Source organism: Hipposideros armiger, unplaced genomic scaffold (genome assembly GCF_001890085.2).
Source record: "Hipposideros armiger isolate ML-2016 unplaced genomic scaffold, ASM189008v1 scaffold_747, whole genome shotgun sequence".
NCBI classification, from domain to species: domain Eukaryota; kingdom Metazoa; phylum Chordata; class Mammalia; order Chiroptera; family Hipposideridae; genus Hipposideros; species Hipposideros armiger.
In genome coordinates, this window is record NW_017732097.1 from 564,219 (window position 1) to 584,703 (window position 20,485).

At 34.7% G+C, this 20,485-nt stretch overlaps 1 protein-coding gene across 1 annotated transcript in view; it reads right to left on the reverse strand.

Annotated features, from left to right (window-relative positions):
- DTHD1 (death domain containing 1) overlaps positions 1-19,562 on the reverse strand; it is a 58,972-nt gene extending 39,410 nt beyond the window's left edge. The window contains exons 1-5 of the mRNA XM_019628085.1: positions 19,173-19,562; positions 16,610-17,225; positions 13,369-13,699; positions 10,675-10,854; positions 9,336-9,580 (exon numbers count right to left, since the gene is read on the reverse strand). Of these exons, the coding sequence (XP_019483630.1) occupies positions 9,336-9,580; positions 10,675-10,854; positions 13,369-13,699; positions 16,610-17,225; positions 19,173-19,440 (1,640 nt within the window). The 5' untranslated portion in view covers positions 19,441-19,562. The remainder of the gene's footprint in view (positions 1-9,335; positions 9,581-10,674; positions 10,855-13,368; positions 13,700-16,609; positions 17,226-19,172) is intronic.
- Between the last annotated feature and the right edge of the window lie 923 nt (positions 19,563-20,485).

A 20,485-nucleotide genomic window follows, 5' to 3' on the forward strand; every position in this document is an offset into this window, starting at 1 on the left:
TATATACGTATATATAAAATCACCATGATGTATGCTTTAAATATCTTACAATTTATTTATCAATTATATCTCAATAAAGTTGAAACTAATAAATAAAACAACCCTTTCTTCATACATTGAATCTCTAATATATTATGAATTTAATATACAAAACCCAGGATTATAAATACAAAATTGAGAATAAGTAATTTATTGCCTCTTCCTCCCTAATGCTAAACAACTAGATCCTGATAAACCCACTTTCTAATACATTTCTTGGCTTGCATAAACAGAAGGAATATTAAAGAAGTGTTCCAAATTCCTCTCCAAATATGTGTGAAGCCAGGGTCAAAATGAGGGGGTGGCCAGACAGGGATGATGGGCTTACTAGGCAGATGAATTCCTTTCCAATAATTTAGATATGGGAGAAGAAATCTGTAAGTGATAAATCAAGTGAGCAGAGCAAGGCACTGCAATCCTTGGGCTGCTATCCATAAAAGGTGAACTTGAGGCCTTAGCCAAGATTCTCAAGGAGGCTAACGTAATCCCAAGTAAGTAGTAGCACCTAGTTCTCAGCAGAGACAGAAACAAATGCCACCTGGAGAAAACTAGCTCCATTTATTCCTGCAGCATTCTCATACATACATGCTCATAAACAAAAGTCCCCAAACACATAAGAAGGTAAATACCATGAATGACAGTCAGCAGAAGAAACAGACAATATCCTCGAAGGCTACAGGTATCAGAATTAGTAGATACAGGATGAAAACAACTACAGAGGGTGCCCAAAAAATTTATACACATTTTAAGAAAGGAAAACTGTATTAAAATTGTAATACTCAATACATACTGATAACAAAGGATGAATACAAGTCACATTTGACTTCTGCAATTACAAGAGGTGCTCAACATGGTTACCATCAGCGTCCAGACACTTCTGAATATGGTGAACTACTGGTTGAGCAGCGTTGGCCAAAGTGGCCACTTGTACACATTTTTTTTTGGCACCCCCGGTATATATGAGAAATTTAATAAGATAAAGCACAGTATCATAAAAATAAGCAAGTATCAAGTGACCATCAAGAATGAGTGGAGAGATTTGATTAAGAGCTAAATATATAAAAATATAATTGCTGGAAACAATAACTAAGTGATAGATTAAAAGTAGATATTAAAAGTATACCATATTTGTGGTATTTGAACTGGAATGTGGAGAAATTATACAGAATATAGCACATAGACAGGGAGATGGAAAATATAAAAGAGAAGAAAAAAATATGAAATTTAGAAAGAGATGGTCTAATATGTATCTAATTGGAAATCCAGAAGGATAGAGTGTATGAAATGGAAGAGTGGCAATATTTTATTAGAAAACATATAAGGGTTTTTAAGAAATGGGGAAAGATAGACATTTACTATTCAGGAAGTTCAGTATTGCATTCAGAAAAAGATTTTTAAATTCACAGCTAGATACATCATAGAAAAATGCAGAATATCAAATATCAAAAGAAGATCTTAAAGCAGCCAACAAGAACCGTGAGCGACTGGCAGCTGGCGTGAGCTGCCAAGAGCCACTGTGAGAGGCCGTCGGGTGGCCGGCGACCGATCTGCCTCACCCAGGAAGAGCTCAATGATAATAACAACTTGGGCCAGTGAAGCGACGCCCTCCACAACTAGACTGAAGAACAAAAGGACAGCAACTTGTCTGTTCCCCTCCCCCAATTCCCCAATAAAATCTTTTAAAAAAAAAGAGCAGCCCACAAGATAAAGTAGATCACCTACAAAGTTATGAAAATCAAATTCACTTCAATCTTCACAACACTGATAATAAAACCCATGAACAGTGGCATAATATCCCCAAAGAAATGAAGGGGAAAAATATCAATGTAAATCTAGAATCGTATGTCTTAGCTGGTCTTCAAAGATGCTAAACATACCTCTCAGTATTAATGCCCTTGGGTAGCACTCTCTAACAATGAACCAGAGTCCCCTCTGTGACTGGCTTTAACCAATAGGATGGTACAGAAGTAATGATCTGATAACTCCAGACTTAAGAATTAACAAAACCTGGCAGCACCTGCTTTTGTACTTTTGGAAGTCCTGATCATAGTCCTGAGCTATCCTCCTGGAAAGACTACATGACAGAAAAAGGCCATATGAAGAAGTGAGATGGAAAGAAAGAGGCCTTTGGACTACATGGAGGCAGAATGAGGCCCAAACATTTCTGCATACCAGCTGAGCCCAGGCTTCCAGCCATTACTGCCAAGGCTCTAGACATGTGGATAAAGACATCTTGGACTTCCCAGCCTCAGACACCATCTTATCAAAATACATAACAGACCTCAAGCAAGATGAACAAAAGAACCATCCAGTTGACAGAAAGGGGTTGGAGGGCTGGGTGAAAAAAGTTAAGGGATTAAGAAGTACAAATTGGCAGTTACAAAATAGTCATGGGGATACAAAGTAGAGCATAGAAAATATAGTCAATAATATTGTAATAACTCTGTATGGTGCCAGGTGGGTACTAGGCTTATAAGGGGGATCACTTCATGAGTTATATCAGTGTCCAGTCACTATGCTGTACACTTTAAACTAATATAATATTGAATATGAACTTAGTTGAAAACTAAAAATTTTTTGAATGAAAATATAAACTATAGACTAGGAGAAAACATATTTTGATAAAGGACTTGTGCTAGAATATAAAAAAAAAACACTCAAAAGTCAACAATAAGAAAAGCTACCCAATTAAAAAATGGGAAAAAGACTTCAAAGACACTTATCTAAAGAAGATATACACATTAAGAGACAATTCTCCATGGGTGTCTCACATTTTGATACAACAGGCCTCTGCAATAGATTACATCTTCAAGGATATTTGAATACCTAACATCCTTAGAAGAAACAGGTGATTATCTCCTCCCAGGGCAGAAGGCAAGCTTGTTTACTATCCAGTATAATAGATATAATGTTTCCCTCCAGGTCAAAGTTCAGGTAGGTCTGTTTGCTGCCCATTATAAAAGATTCAGGTTCCCTAAGCTTGGGTTCCTCAGCCGTGACATTGCCCCCATGGGACTTAGAGACAAGCATAACCATGTGAAGATAAAGCTTGTTTTGTTGATGTTCTGTGAATAATAAAGTCCATTGTGTCAAAAAAAAAAAGAACCACCTAATTGAGACCCCAAACAACCCACAGAATCATGAGAAATAATAAAATGGTTGTTTAGAGTAGTTAGATATGCAGGAATAGAAAACTAAAACACTCAGCAAAATTCTATTTCAAGAAAAAGGATACACAGACAAATGGAAAAATATTCCATATTCATGATTGGAAAAAATTAATATTATGAATGTGATATGACTTACCAACAAGATATCAACTTATTGTAGTGCTATAATTATTAAGAGAGTATTAGATTGGCTCAAAAGTAGATAAAAAGACAGCCCAATGGAACAGCCCAGAAAAAGGCAATTTGTTACATGACAGAGGAGGCATTACAAACTGGTGGGGAAAGAAAGAACCATTTAATAAGTAGTGATGAGAGAATATGTTATCCACATGAGAAAAAATAAAATAAATTCCAGTATCATACTGTCTGTAAAAGTCAATTTTAAATGGGTTGAAGACTTACAAAATATTTAAACCTTTAAAAGTATAAAATAATTAAAAAATAGTTTTTTTTATAATTTCAGGAGGTAGTAGTATTTTAGGACCAGGACAAAAAGCAGTAATCATAAAAGTAAAATATGATAAATTTGACACAGCAATATGAAAATACAGTCCAAAGGCTGACAAAAGATTAACATTGAGAATGTGATAAGAAATCCTACAGATCAATGCAAAAAATTCAAAATGAGTCAAGAAATTAACAGATATTGCACACATAAGAAAACATATCTAACAAAACATTATGAAATGTAATCAGAACATTGCAGATTAAAACCCCATGAGATGCATTTTGCACCTATTAGATTTTCAAATTTTCAATATCTGACAATATGCAAGGCTGGAGAAGATGAGGAACAATAGTAAGAGATTGTAATTTAGTTTTACTTTGTAAAACTTATAAAATTGCATATGTGCATATCCTGTGGCTCAACAATTAGATTGCTAAGCATGACTCTAAAGAAGCATTTGCACAAATGTACTTTGAGTCAAGGATAGTCATAATAGTATATTTTTATTATTTTTTTTTCAGTGAGAGTTGGCATTCAATATTTGATATTAGGTGCACAGCATAGTAGTTAGATATAACAGTACTATTTGAATAGGGGGGGAAAATGGAAACAACCCAATGTCCATCAATAGTAAAGTGGATAAATAAAATATGCAGTTATTCAATAGAATATGATATAGAAATGAAAGTGAACTACACAACTATAAATGAAAAGGCAAGACCATAAGACTATACACAGTAGAATACCATTTTGACCTTTGTCAAGCACAAAGCCAAACAAGATATTGTATAGGAAAGAATGAAAATATATGTGATAAAATTAAAATAAATATAAGCAGAAGAATGATTCAAGATTTCCAAACAGTGGTTAACTTTCATACAGATGAGAAGCGATTATGGTAGGGAGGTTGGGGATAGTCAAGGGGCGGGGCTAGTAAGGAGATGCAATTGTAGTAATAATATCCAATTTCTTAAGTTATGTGTTAGCTTTACCAGTTTGTACATTTTATCATTTTGTGATATAACACATATATTTTACAAATATTCTTGTGTATGACTCACATTAGAATAAGATGCTCTTAAAACCAATAGCATTATGTAGAAATGGCCATTTTTTTCATGATGAACTGTCTCCATTTAACTATAAATATTTCTTGTATAACATGGAATGTTCCTATTTAATAAATTTCACCTTTCATTACTGTAAAGAAATCTTTCCTGGTTCATAATTAAATGACTTTCATCTTTTCTTCAGAAATCATTCAGACATGCAGGAATGTAACACATTAAAGACCTTTTATTTTCATGTTCAGACTAGGTTTGGACCACAATTAATTTTTATCTTCTTTTTTTTTTAATTTTATGAGGCATGGATTGCTTCATCGTGTTTCTATCTCCATAGAAAATGTTCAACTGGCTTTCACCCTTTGATGAAAGAATATAAAATAAGCAGTGATATATATTCTCATTTGATTGTTTTATGCTCCACTAGGTGGAGAAAATGCATCTACCATATCTAGTACTAATGATAACAGAGTATATTATAACATATCAATTTAGCATTGTCAAAAAATATAGAGGAATTAGTAATATAATTTACATTTCCACAAATTTACTCATTAATTTCTTTAATCCATCTAACATTTTTTGAACATCTGTTATGTTGTGCTGAGTGATGATAAATGGAAAAAAGAGCTTAATATTACAGGATGATATAGGGTATGAACAAAGAATGGGGCTGACACAGAGAGAGGAGCTATCAATTCCTCCAGGAGATCTTTGACTGGCTTGATAGATAAGGAAAAGAGTTGAGCTGCCACTTACAGAATGAATGAGAGTTCTCCAGCTAAACATGATACAAAAATATAATTTCCTAGCAGAGCGATCATGTACTAAGGCAAAGAAATGGAGAAGAAAAAAGAAATTGTAACTTTTTGGCGCATTGAAGTGGTGACAAATTACCATCTTCTCACCACATAGGAATGCGGGACAAAATGTCACACACACACGCACACAAACACACACGCACACTAGAGGAACTCAAAAGCTGGGGGGGGGGAAATCCTCTAGATCTGGGAAAGAAAAAACTATCTCAAAAAGCTAGACAGCTCTTCTCTTCCTAGGGAACAAGAGGTACTGATTCTACCGGTATGAATATTCCCACTCTTGGTCATCCTCCCCTGCCCCACCAACCATGCAACGCACCAGGTATGTGGGGGCTGGAGCTGAACATGTATTCAGGCATATTAGATACAATCATAAAACTGGAATCCCAAAAGGGCAGCATTGTCCACAAAATGAGAAACCACAGAAACAATCAAACTTTCTTTGAACATGGGCTCAAAAAAGCAAGAAAGAAGCACACAAAATTTGTTCTAGGTTAGAGGGAAGAGGAGAAGAGAAATTGATCTGAGCAAAAATTATAATCAGTACTTAGAAATAAATTTCTAAGGGTAAAAATTCATAGAACAGAATTAGCATGATAAACAATGTACTAGATTACACCACACTAATACGGTAGGTATGATTGTAAACATCATGCTCATATGTGATAGAAAAATGTGCATGAGACCATAAAGTGAGTGTTTGCAATGATTAAAGGAATAAAGGAAGACACTGACAGCATAATGAAAAAACAAAGGAACTTGGAAAAGAAAGATTTCTAAAATATAGTAATAGCCTTTTAGAAATGAGAATTATGATTGAAATGAACAGTTCAAACAACTGATGAGAAAATTGGTAACATACATGATAAATCTAAAGAAATTATCCCAAGTACAGCATATAAAATATTTAAAACAATTGAAGATTAAGATTAAGGTGGACAAGAGTATAAATTATGTTTAACCCACTTATATTTAATATAATTGATGATTTGTATCATCTTTATATCATCTGTTTTTTTTAATGTCACCATGCTGTTTTCTTTTCTTTCTGTTATCTCTTTGCCATATGAACTTTTCCTTTTTGCTTTAATATTATTTTTGCTCAATACCAGATTTTTAAAAAATCTCTTAAATTTTACTTTATCAGTTCAGCTCATTAACTTTATCTATTTATTTATTTTGTTAAGAACATGTAAGTAGTCCATTTTTGAGCACTTGTGCTAAAGATTTTTTTTAAATCCCCTTTGTTGGTAATAACCATAATTCTACAACACCTGCCCTTCAAAACTCTGAAGATATTAGTACATTTTTTCACCCCTGATATTTAGTGCTGCAAAGAATGAGACTGAGGCTAGACTGATTTTAGTCCTTTTTACTTAATCTGTTTCCCCTAAATGGATGCTTGTAGAATTATGTTTTATTTAAACGTACATTTCAATTTTCTATGTTATGTCTAAATATGTTTCTTCATACATTTTGTCTAGTAATCATTTAGCACTTTCTAACTCAAGGTTTTAATCAACATCAGAAAATTAAGTTCAACTGTGCCTTTGATTAATCCTTTTGTAGTTGTTTTGGTTTCTCCTTTGATGATATTTATAATTATTAGGTGATATCACTTCAAATGATTTCTTATCATACTTTGGTTTCTTTTCATCACAGCTCATTATCTTTGTATCTCAGCCTGTTGTCCTTTCATCTTTTCCTACTCTATCATGATGGCTTTCTGTTTCTGGAAATTTTGCTTACTTGATACTACTACGCTTAAAAAATAGATTTCTATAATATTTTCCAGGTAACTATAATTCAGATTACTGTGAAATGTCAGGATCATGCTCTCTTTATTTGCTTTCTTTCTTTATCTCTATAGTTTGCATTTGTTCTTCTTTTAAAATCTTAGTATTGATAGTTTTTTGTGTTTTTTTTCCTTAAGACACCAAATAGGATTTTGTTTTTTTCTTATCCTTTAATGAATACTTGTTTATCCACTTTTAGTTTGGCAGCCATTTGAATTTCTCAGATTTGGAGGACGGATCCATGTGAATAATTTCTAAACCGATTGTTAGTGTTCATTCATCTCTACTGAGTATAACTCCTCTGGACTGAGATGTAATCTTCTCCGACCTGCACTAACTGATTTTCCAGTGCTGTGAACCAACTGAATGTATGAGAATGTGCATTCATTTCTATTAGGACTCTTTATTGCCTCTACCTTTATTCTTATGCTTGCAGGAATTTCATTTTTGACAATGCTGTATGCTGCCTGCAGTTTCTACTTTCTGCTCTGTTGTTTATGAGAGTCATGGAAATTTAACAAAGGAGGGTCAAAGGAAAACTGATAGGATCACTTCCAAAAATGTTATCTGTGTATTACAGAGATAAATTTATATTCTCATCGATATATATATAGACTATGGGGTCAAGTAATAGGGGCAGACAAATTGTTACTTCTATTATTTTTCTGGCAAATGGAGCTGCTTTGTTTAATGATGTAAAGTACATATCAGTCACAAATTACTTTTATTAATTGTTTGCTAGCCACCTGACAGACAGTAGATCCTAACAACAAGCTACTAGTCAGAATCAATTTTTAGGGTTAAGTTCTTGTAATTAAAATATATACAGAGGATGCCAAAAAAAGTATACACATTTTAAGAAAGGAAAACTGTGTTAAAATTGGAATACTCAATATATACCAATAACGAAAGATGAATACAAGACACGTTTGACTTCTGCAATTACAAGAGGTGCTCAAAGTGGTTACCATCAGAGTCCAGACACTTCTGATTACGGCGAACTACTGCTTGAGCAACGTTGACCAAAGTGTCTACTTGTATACTTTTTTTGGCACCTCTGGTGTGTGTGTGTGTGTGTGTGTGTGTGTGTGTGTGTGTGTGTGTGTGTGTGTTTTAGAAGATATTTAAAAGATAATGTCAATTTATTAGACTGATACATTTTATTTTTAAATTTTTATTAAATTTATTGGGGTGATATTGGTTAGTAAAATTATATAGGTTTCAAGTGTACCTTTCTGTAATACATTTTCTATATATTGAATTACATTTTAAATTGGAAACTTCAGGATATTTCTGGTTTGAAATCTTACTTTACCACAATATACAGGTACATGGGTTAACTAAGTTGCCACTTGGGAATATATATATATATATATATATATATATATATATATATATATATATACACACACACACACATATATATATATATATATATATATATATATATATATATATATACACACACACACAAATATATATACATTAAATTTGAGTCTATATACTATATATATATATATACATAATACAAATATATATATATATATATATTGTATTATTTGTATTGGTGGGGATTTTGTTTAATTATAAACATTAGAAGAGGGAGGAATCCACCTATATGAAAAATATAGACTCAAATTTAATTTGTTTTGGAAAAGGTAAGGTTAATCGTATTCCTACAATACCAGAACACTCTTAAATATAGAAATTAAAATTACAATATCACATCTTTGTAATTAATCATACCATAAATTCTTTGAAAGCAAGGATTAATTTTACTTCTTTTGTATTGGTTGTGTGGCATAGCATACTTTCGGGCCCATCACAGCAAAAATCATTACCTTTTGTGGATCTGCAACATTTTATTTTCACGTTAAAAACATTTCATAATACTTTAATACTTATATTTAAGTACAAGACATCTGATTACATTTTTTAATCATTTAAGTATCTTTGTATACCATCAATTCATTTAGAGATATTAGGGTCTGACTCACCGGTTGAGGTATAAAGGTACAATCCTGTTTGTTGTGGCACTAGCTGTTCTTTTATGATCTGTCTCAGATCCCATATTATTTTTATCTGGGTGCAGAGAACAAGGTAGGAAAACCGTGACTGGCTTCTGGAAAGGATGTGTTGATGGGTGCTGAATATGAACCAGAGGGCTGGTGGACAGTACTGGGTAGGAAGTATCTTGCTGTGTTTTTAAATATGCCACCAGTGATGGGTCAACAGGTTGGATCTAAACAAAGGAAAAAGATACATATTCCTTTACTTGAATAACGAAAGATGCCAAGTATCAGCACATTTCTCCACAAATTTACTGAAAATTTGATAGAACATAGTTTTAATACATTTCCCTACACATTGTTGGCTGGAATCAACACTGCATTAATTTATAAAAGAGCACAGCATTTGGTACCTTTTTACAAAGTCCTTCTAAAATCTAGGTTCCCTATCCTTTGTTATAAATAACTGAGAAACACTCTTAATTATAGGCAACAAAATGACCTAGAAAACAAAATAGACGTTTTACATAATTTCTAATTAGAACTATTGTTACATCAAGTGATCTTTAGAAACTGGAAAAACAAGACTATATTTACTTAAGTGTTTCTTCTCACAAAAGAATGATTAATAATTAAAAAAAGCTAACATTATTCCAAAATTTCAAAGTTTATGAAAAATATTTATAAAATTTCATTATTCATAATATATTTTCTTCCCAACTTTCCTTATTTGCTTACCACTTAAAGTAACAGCTAGGAGAAATACGAGAGCATGGGGGAGAGTTGAGGCTAGAAGGACGGGGAACATTGAAGAAATAATATATTCTAAAATGTAGATTGATACATCATTATATACCTTGCAAATAGTGTCTGTATATATTAAATTCTTTTAAAACCAGTCCTTCCCCAAAAGGGCTATTCTATACTCAAATATAACCAAATACTCAAAATTATAAATATTTTAATATATTAACCTCTTTTTGCCATCCACTCAGGTGGGAATCTTGAATCATACGAATGTCCAATGCCTGGCATCAATTCTATCATTGATACTCAACATATATTTTTGTTAATAAATATCATAAACAAAACAACACAAAACTTAGCTAGAAAACCTTTCCGGTAAAGCAGGGGTTTATTTTGAAGTGAGGCTCAATATGCTCCATATCTTCACTTTATCACTGATACTTCTGTATGTTAGGTCATTAAAAGTATAAGAGAAGAATTTATTTATTATTATATTAAATATTTGTATGTTCTTCATCTTTAAGACAATTTGCGATGGCCCAGAAAATTTATAAGGGACTCAAGAGGTTTTAATATTTACCTTTAATTGTACAAGCACTGGTGAGCTGAAAACTCCTGGAGGGTAACTTAAGGATATTCGAGAATCCATGCTTGGCTTAAGAGTAAGGCCTTTCTTTGTTACTGTGAAGGACTCTTTCTTTAAACAAGACACAACAGAAAAGATACCCAACTTGTAAACTTTCACTTCAGCACAGGTCCCCTGGGTGGAGGGAAGGATATTAAGACAAGGACATTAATACAACACTGTCCCGGGAGCGTGTACTGTACATACTTGTGGCTGCGAAAGAAATCTGTATGCTGTCTCTGGAAACTCCCACAACTGAGAATGATTCCATTAACCCCAAATGGAAGTGCCTTTCATGAGATGAAGTAGAAGCAGATAATTAGTAGTTTCTCAATTTTGAACTACACGATAGAAAAGAGACAAATCTATTTAGTTTTAAATTTAAATTGAATTCCAAAAAGAAAATGTGTATGTATAATGGGCAATCACATTCAGTGTTTTTAACAAATACTAATGACTTCTGGAATCCTACACTCCTTTAAACATTAGCCTTTATCCAAAAGATTCAATACTGTCTTAGGAATTCCAAGGACTGAAATTTCACCATTCGGGTAGTTGATGTAAATGCTGTCACACCTGTACTGTCAGTAAATTCTTCCTTCTGACAACTCACAGTCTCTCAGTAAAGTCATTTTCTCTGTTTCGCTCCTCCATGCAGTGGGAACGGTTGACTACAAAGAGACACATTGGTGTTTCTTTTTTATAGAATAACATTTAAATTTGTAATGCATGTATGCAGGCACTTATCCAAGCTTTTTTTTATCACACAAAAAAGGAACTGAGTACATAAATGAAAATAAAATTATCTACTCATATAATCTTAAAATGAGAAGGAAGATTTAGAAGTAATTTGATCTATTCCTGCTTTCCTGAACAGTAGCCAGACTCCACCCTGGCATGAGTGGATAATCATGCAGACACACACACACACACATTTCAGGGACAATCACAATGCAAAATAACCTGTCATTTGAAAACTGACTAAGGAAAAGATTTCACAATATGACTGCGTGAATCGTCCCTGGGAAATTCAGGGCATGATGAATGTTCTTAATTGGCTGGCAGGGAAATGGTGAGAGGTAAGAAAAGAGCGTCTTTTGGGAACCCATGGCGGTTGCCTCTCATTTCCAGCACATTTGGCAGATGCTGCGGAACCAGAAGGGTTTTTAAGCAGGGCAGTGTCATGAACAGAGCTCTGATGGTGGTTTATCTGACTCCAGAATTAGAATTCTTAAATGTCGTATGAACCACATAAAAATTTGGAAGGAATCCAGCATTTAAATTTTCTTGAGCTACAAATAAGAATAACTGCCATTAGAATATAAAAAGAAAAGTACATGCTTTTACTTTTCCCAGTAGATAATTGTTGTCTCTCTCTCTCTGTCTTGCTTTGTTGCTGTGTTTTTTTTGTTTGTTTTTGTTTTGTTTTGTTCTCATTTTGTGAGAAACGCATGTGCTATGAGCAGTGTTTGCTTTTATGAGAGTCACACAGACTGGCCAAGATTAAAAAGCCCCAGCCAAGGGCTGTTGTACTTGCAGGCTAAATAGGAAATGTATTAGTTGCACGACTTGGAGTAAATAATTAGAACAGCCTTAGCTTTTGTATTCAACTGTATAACTTTATATGTAACTCAAAAGACCCAAACTAGAAAAGGAAGAGATGTATTATAAAGAATTTCTTGTGTGCATGGAAATTTTTTATATGTATTTTCTGTCCTCCTCATAATAATGACAGCTTCGATAAAGTTGAAAAGACAAATATTTTGATTATTTCAAAATAAGTTCAGTGGCCCACAGAAGAACCTTAAATCTTAGTCCCCATCAACTCTATGCTAAGTTTAATAATTGTGTTTATTCTCTCTTCAAAACATAGGAATATGTGACTATAGAGGGCCTCAGATTTATTACAATAAAGTCTACCATGAAAAATAATTTATTAGCTCCTAACGTGTTTTTAGGCTTTCTTTTATCTTCTTATGTGTATGGCATTTTCTCATTTTTATCCTTGTGACCCTATCAGGTAGAATCTGTTAGTTATTCATTTTTCAGGTGAAAAAATTGAGTCATAGCAATGTTACATAATCTACCTGAGTTCCCATAGCAAGAAAGTATAGGAACCAGATTTCAAACCCAGCCAATCTTCCTTTACAACGTGCATCCTAACCACTACATATATTGTCTCCCATGTGCAGGCTAAACACAATTTGTAGACTTAACTGTCTTCAGGCGCACACACACACACACACACTCAATTACATAATTATTTGTTTTTAACATATATCCTCTTCCCATAAATGATAAAAATAAGGCTTTTATCATCTGGGGAATCTAACATTCTTAAATTTAGGTTCTTCACAATAGAAATGTTAGTGTAAAGCTAGTCTAAGGTGTGAAGCTAATTAAACCATGACAGTGGATTTGTTTCCCAGGTGAAAATATGACATTTGCTGGGTCCTACACCTAAGTTCTCCATCCCTAACTTTGGTCCATAATTTCTGTTCTTTGATCATTGTGGAAGGCAAAAAAACGTGAATGCCCTGGCATAAAATTATCAACCCATCCATCCCCTATGCTACAATCTGGTAGGCTAAGTAATATTTAGAAGAGGAGCCAAACAGCAAGCGTAGAGGTAGCCAATGATTTGCCAACCTTGTAACTTCCTCTCATTCCTTCCAGTGAACTTGGAGTTAGGTAACTTGATTGAAGGTTGATGTCAGACACTTTCACCATGATGTCCCTGTAATTTCCCCTGTGACGTGCAGTAAATGGAATTGTAATGCATACTGGAAATGGAATTCTCTTTTCCATATCTGAGCACTCAACAGTGATGACATTGCTGACCAACTCTTCATAATCACTCACTATGAAAGAACTCATGCTGTTAATTATTCGGCATTCTAGATATTGTAGAATGTGTGATGGTGCTGTGATATAACAAGACACCTGGGGGCCAGTATCATCACTCAGCACATCAAGATACCTGCAAGGGGAAAAAAGGACGTTGCTTTTACAATTATTTTGTTTATGTCTCTTATAGCTAAGTATATAAGAGCCTAAGCTCTATGGTCACATTGTCTTCATGTGAATCCCAGTTCTCTAACTTACTGACTCTGTAACCTTGGGCAATATGTCAACCTCTCTGTGCCTCAGTTTCCTCAACTATAACATGGAGATAAAAATTAACCAACCTAGTGAGAATTAAATGAACTGTTATATGTAAATAATTAAAAATACATACCTGGAACATAGTAGGTATTATATATTAGCTATTATTACTGTTACTAGTGTTATTACTATTGTAATGTGAGTAGTTGATTCATTTCTCAGTTTTGTTCACTTCACAATATGAATCTGAAGATTGCTGATAAACCAAGTATTGATACTTGAATAGTTTCTTCAGTTTTGAGGAGGGTAAATATATATCTGGTATTGGAATTATCTAAACACATTAGATTAAATGATGATGTTTATTTCATCATTTAGAAAAACTGAGAAAGGTACAAAGTACTGTGAACTTATGACTAATCAAGGTAATTAGAAACAGAATATTTACAATTCTCAAAGAATTAATCCAAGAGCTTATTTTGACCAAAAACTTGTTTTGCCCATTTGTTTTACTCTTGCTTTTTATACCATCACCTTCGCAAAAGATTTTTCAGTCTTATAGGATTGAATTCAAATTTGAAATCAGTCACTTGCTCTTTGTTTCACCTTAAACATCAATTATTAATATTAAAATAGCTAATATTTTAGTTCTTTCTATGGATCAGGTTTTAGGCTATACATTATTTCATTTGATCCTCAAACTATGGGTTCAGGCAGTTAATTCATCACCATTTTACAGATAAGAAAATGTTGGTTTAAAAAATTTTACTTGCTGAAGATTACACAGATGGTAAGAGAAGTAGCAATAATTGAATCCATCTACCTTTTAACACAAAGGCCTGAACTTCTTAATATAATATCATACTTTCTCAAATCATTCTAAAGCCCTGTTTTTTTTATCCATTACATACTGAAACTAATATCTAATACACAATAGTGTGAAGGTTAAATGAGGTAAAATGTTTAAATTTCTTATAAAATGTGTTTGCATAAAATGAGTGCTCAATAACTGTTAGATCTCTTCATTAACAATACCAGCTTGAGTTTCTCCTTTTCTTGCTACTTCTCATTCAATACCAGTGAAATGATTGAAATATAGACAATGACAGAGAGAAATAAGTTCTATGTAAAATACAGCATTAATACTCAGTTTTAGAATAATCAGATTTTAACTATTTTTCAAGTATTAGTAACTTGAATTTCATAGTGCATTTTAACAGGGAAATGTAAAAAAAAATGTAGATGGTTATTTATTTAAATTTACAATTCTAAACCCATAAATTTAGAAGGAATAAAGAATTACCCAGCCCAATGATCTGTGTGAGTATTCTCTGATGATGGTGATTATAGCAATTCAGAAAATTAGAAGCATTGTTTTAGTAGAGGATACAGTGACACAACCTTCAAGAATGAATAACTTGACTTCTGAAAAATGACTTCAGAATGACTCTTCTTCTCTGCCTGGGACCCATCTCAATAGTCTCTGAGAAAAGACTGACCAATGAAGTAGGGTGAGGAGACCTGCAAATGCTTTCATTTCCCCCTAACCCTAAGCAAAAAGATAAGATTCAGCCACTAAGATAGTCACTTGGGTTTATTCTAGTTTTGTTTCCCTTTGAGTCTGGGCACACTAGGACAGTTACACTAGAAAAAATAGGCTTTATTTTCTTTTTTTTTTTACAAAAAGCTATTCAGGGAGGAATCACAACAGATTCTGAGCGAGGTTTTGTTTATGACACTCATGTTTTATGTGGTGTGATGGCCTCCTAGCCTGAGGGATTGCAATGAGTAGTCCGTCTTCTTAAATATGCAAGCCAAGCACAATTGGTTTGGAGGCCTCGAAGAGGAAATCTGTAACTAGGAAACACCTAAAGGAGGTGTGAGAGGGAGTGGTTCAACAATGACTCATTAGTTGATGCTTTGAGTCATTTCTGAGTGTGAGGATCTGAAGTGTTCATGTTTTCCTCAATTGAAATGGGCAGCCACATATAGACTATTTTAGTAGTTGTTTTGAAGGGGCAGTCATTCCTTTGAACCACAGGGGTGGGTCTTACATGCATGGAATGTACTCCTAGGACACTTATAGAATTCATTAAATCTTTCAGACCTGTAGGGACTTCACAGCTAAACTAGCTCAAGCTCTTCATTTCATAGATGAGATAACTAAGGTCCAAGTGAGCAGAATGGCTTGCCGGCGATCATAAACTCATTTGTGGTGCTGTCTTGAAATGGTATAGTGCATCTGGAAGAGCATCCCACACCATGGTAGAGAGGGGAGAAGTGAAGGTTGGTAGTATGTGGGAGGTGGAGAAAGTGAGGGTTGTTGGGGGTGAAATAAATTAGCATACTAACGTTTACCAGAGTGTAAACATGCGCAAAGTGGCAAGGTGCTCTGGCCTTTACATGACTTTTTCATTTGACCTTACCAAGTAATCCCAGGAAGTATAAAATAAAATAAAAAATTAAAAAAAGTGATTTTAAAGTGTCCCTGTTCTGGACAATTATACATTTTAACTACTTTCTCATATAGTCAATTTCTTCCTAATTTAAAGAAACATTTAATAAGTTTGTTTCCTAAAGCTATAGGAAGAAAACAATATTAGTAATAGCAGCTCTATAAATTTTTGTGGGAGTCATTTAAACTGAATTACTGATTATAATATCTTTTGGAGATATGAAATGGAAATATAAAACTTTGTTCATGTATAAATACTATGCATACTGACTACAGAAACACACATATAAATAGGCATATATAAATATCTCTCACATGGTGTTTACTTACTCCTTTTCTATTATGTTGTCTTTTGGCTTTAGCCTCTCTGAATCACTGGGAAGAAGACAATTCACATATTTATTGGCAACATCACATGTCACTGAGGATGTGGTAATCTCTTCTCTTTGGTTTTCTGAGGGCTCTTGCATTTCTCTTTCTGTTGTCTGGATTATGTCATGCATCTCTTCGCTGTTGCCATTTGTGTTCTCAACAGTCATGTGTTCTACTTGTTTATGATCTTCATTTTCTGCATTATCTAGGAACATTTTGTCCTGCGATGCTTCTTGTCCTGTTACAGAGCCATTCAATGATACATTGTTTTCCTTTTCCACACGTTCCAAACTCATATGTGTTTTATTTTTCTTTAACTGGACCTGGTTTGTGTAATGACTTTCCTCTGCATTTGTGGGAGAAACAGTTGCTGTTTCTATGACATTTTGTTCCCCTCTTGCAGCAGTGTCTGTTGCTTTGGTGTCTTGAATGGCAGACATTGTCCTCAGTGGAGTACATTCATCATGCTTGCTGCATAAATTACACATCTTCTTTTCTTCGTTCTTTAGAAGTGTAGCAGTGTTCCCCAAATATTCATTTATTTTCATGAGGCAGTCTATGAAAGAAATGATTTCTACACACACAGACACATAAAAAGAATAAATACAAAGCCAAACCAAATTACCTTTCTCTACTGACATGTAATGAGGTATGGCAAGATGATCTTAGAAACCGACAAAGACCATTATTGGGCATTTTAACCAATTTCCCACTTAAAAAAGAAGTCATTTGTACAACTGTCATTCTTTTAACACATCTAGGAATAGGGGACAGATTGCTTTTTAATATATTATAGAAGAGTAATTCTAATCTCTCTTGCTTGTGAAAATTGTTGGAATATTTGAAGACAGACGTCATGACCTCCCCATAAGGCTGTTCAATTGAAGTCAACATCTCCCTCAGCCATTTCTCACTTGGTACGATTTTGAGACTTGTTCTTTCTCCTTTGAACATACTCTAGTTTATCAATTATCCACTTATAATTATTTGCCTAAAATTTAGCAAAACACTCCAGATGAGACTTGGGTAGACACATACCATAGCTACATTATTTCTGCTGATGTGGGTTGTATATTGAGTATTTTGTTTGTTGCTATGAGAATTGGATTAGGTTTACACTATTCCTCCTGTTGAGCTTGTGATCACTGACAATTTTCAAATTAGTATTGCAAAGAATAGCTCTAATTATACTGGTTCTCTGATTAGAAACTGCAGTGGTTACTCAAGGAGTACCAAACCAAGTCAAGTCTCTTCACTCTGGTGTAAGCTCTCCCCGTGATCTGATCTGATATAATTTGTCACTCCATCCCCACTTCTTACCATGCTCCTGTTTGTTCATTTCTCCTCCCCTCACAGCTGGGGTTGCTTGATGGTTTCCTGCAGGCTTAGCAACTCTCCAGTCTTTAGAGTTCAATTCTAAACTCCGGAATATGAAACTTACGGCCCCATGGCTCAGTGTTTTCAGAATAGTCACTAAATAATTTTTTTCATGAGTCTGGACTTATCTTTGGGCTCGAGCTCTGACAACTTGCTTTTTTTGTCTGGTACCTGAGGCCCTGTCTTTATTTTGAACTCCTGTTCTGGCAGCTGAGTCCTTATCATTTTCTATGAATAACTATGTGTCTTGATGTGTTGCCTAGGGCCACATTTAATTCTCTGCAGAGACTAGAATCTTGACTCTGACCTACAGCCAATGGTCTCTGGGTCATGCTGCCCTGGCACAGATTTCTGTCTGCCCGCTAGACTGAATTTCTTAACATTACCTGCCCTGGATTCCTGATTGATGTGACCTGCCCACTTGTCGTGACACTATATTATTTAAAATTGGATTTCAAGATGTCACCTACTGTCTTATCTAGACTAACTGTTGTCTGAGAGCATATTCATCAGATACCACGTTCTTCCTGCGGAACTGTACTTCTCTGCATCTATAACTGGGCCTATTCCCAAGAACCCGAAATTCTTAGTGTGTGTGTGTGGAGGGGGAGGGTCCAGTTTCACATCCCAGCTCACCCTAGTCTTTCCAGAATTTTTGCAATTAATAGGTTCAAACTCAAATGAGTCTAAAAATAGAATATCATAGTCCAATGTAGAGAAACTGCATGTTTTGCCTCAAAGTAGATCTATATTTTCTTACCTCTAAGTCTTGGATCCTGCCAAGTATACCTCTGCCTAGAATGCTCTTTCAAAATTCCCAATTTCTAACTCATATATTCAATTCACTCCTTGAGCTTCAGTTTAAATACCACATTTATTCTAGCAAAATTCCCCAATCCCCACCCTAAAAATAGGATCTCACCTGCTTCTGAAGATTTCACACACTCTATTTGTATGTTTCTAATGCAAATGGCCTCGATGTGCCTTGGATTATCGTGTATTTATCTCCTCTTATTTTCCCTATTATATTGTTAGTCTCTTGTGGACAGAGACTCTATTGTAGCCTTCTTTGTATGCTTCTAACCCCTCTTAGAGTGGCTACTTGATCAATAATTTTTAGAGAAAGAATAAATTAAAGACTTGCCTTGTGCCCAAGTGCATTGATTCTCCTTGTCAAGCAGTCCATAGAGCTGCTGGCAGGTGGAGCGTAGAGCCCCTGCGGTATGCTCCAGGAGTTGATGAAGGGCCCCGCTGAGCTCCTGACCCAGAAAGACCACCGTGGCTAGCCAAGTGGCCCCACCAGCCCCTTGACCGTTGGCGCCCAGGAGTGCCTGCTTGAGCATCAGGTTTTGTCTCCAAATCTGCTTCAGTATTTGGCCTAGTTTACCTGAGCCCATGTCTTCTGTATCCATTTTATGCTGCAAGAGTGGAACGCTTCTTTCCTGCCAGCAAAGCCTAAAGGTTTAGCAAATTCAAACTTGGCGATCGTTATTTCTCCTAAAATCTAGGAGAGGATCCAATTCAGCTAGCCAAGTACTTTCCTACCACATAATAGTTTATTCAGCTTCTTGTTGACCAGTGAAAAGTTACTAGGTGACCAAAGGAGGGGCGTTCCTGTACCCTGGGTGCCATTGTGTACTGAATAGATTAATCACAGGGGTAGAGCAAGCTCACACAATCCCATTCTCCATGGAAGTTTCACTTGTTCAATATACTATGGAAACTCCATATGCTTTTCAAGTTTCAAGGCAACAAAATAATGATTCCGTAGTAAGATGAGTTTATTAATCAAAGGTAACTTGTTTGAACAATACTGCTAATAAGATCCTTATGTGATACTTAAAAATATTTATGAATGCAACAATATGATGCCTGAATTCCATCAGAATATTCTGGGATTGTGGAAATTGTGTATACCTGAAATAAAATTGGCTATAAGTTAATAATTGTATAACCAGGGTATGATTACATATGAGGTCTTCACAGTTCTCTCTAATTAGCATATATTTATATATTTTTAATAATAAAGACTTTAAAAATATTTCTTTGCTGGGACACAGTCTATTACCATTGGTTAGGTAAGTGTAATTAGTACCTTCTTACATGGCACATATTCAGTGAGATTGAGATAGGTACTTGGCCTGTTTATTCTTTGATAATTTCTCTCTAATTGGATAAAATGCCCTTTCACTAGAAGAAAGCAAACCTGAAAAGTGGCTTCTCTGCTGTAACAAGGATTCTTCGCCATGTATAATTAAAACATAGCTACAGCAAGTTCTCACCACTGCTGGCCCCAGTTGGCACATTATACATGAGGCCATTGCGATACAAGGCTTGATATCGGGGGGCCTTGAGGGTGTGAAGAGGAGCTCAGAACAGCCTGCTTCCTCTCCTGCAATGCGTGTCCTCTAATAAGGAAGAACAGAGAGCCAGAGGAGAAGAGCTGTGCATTTCACA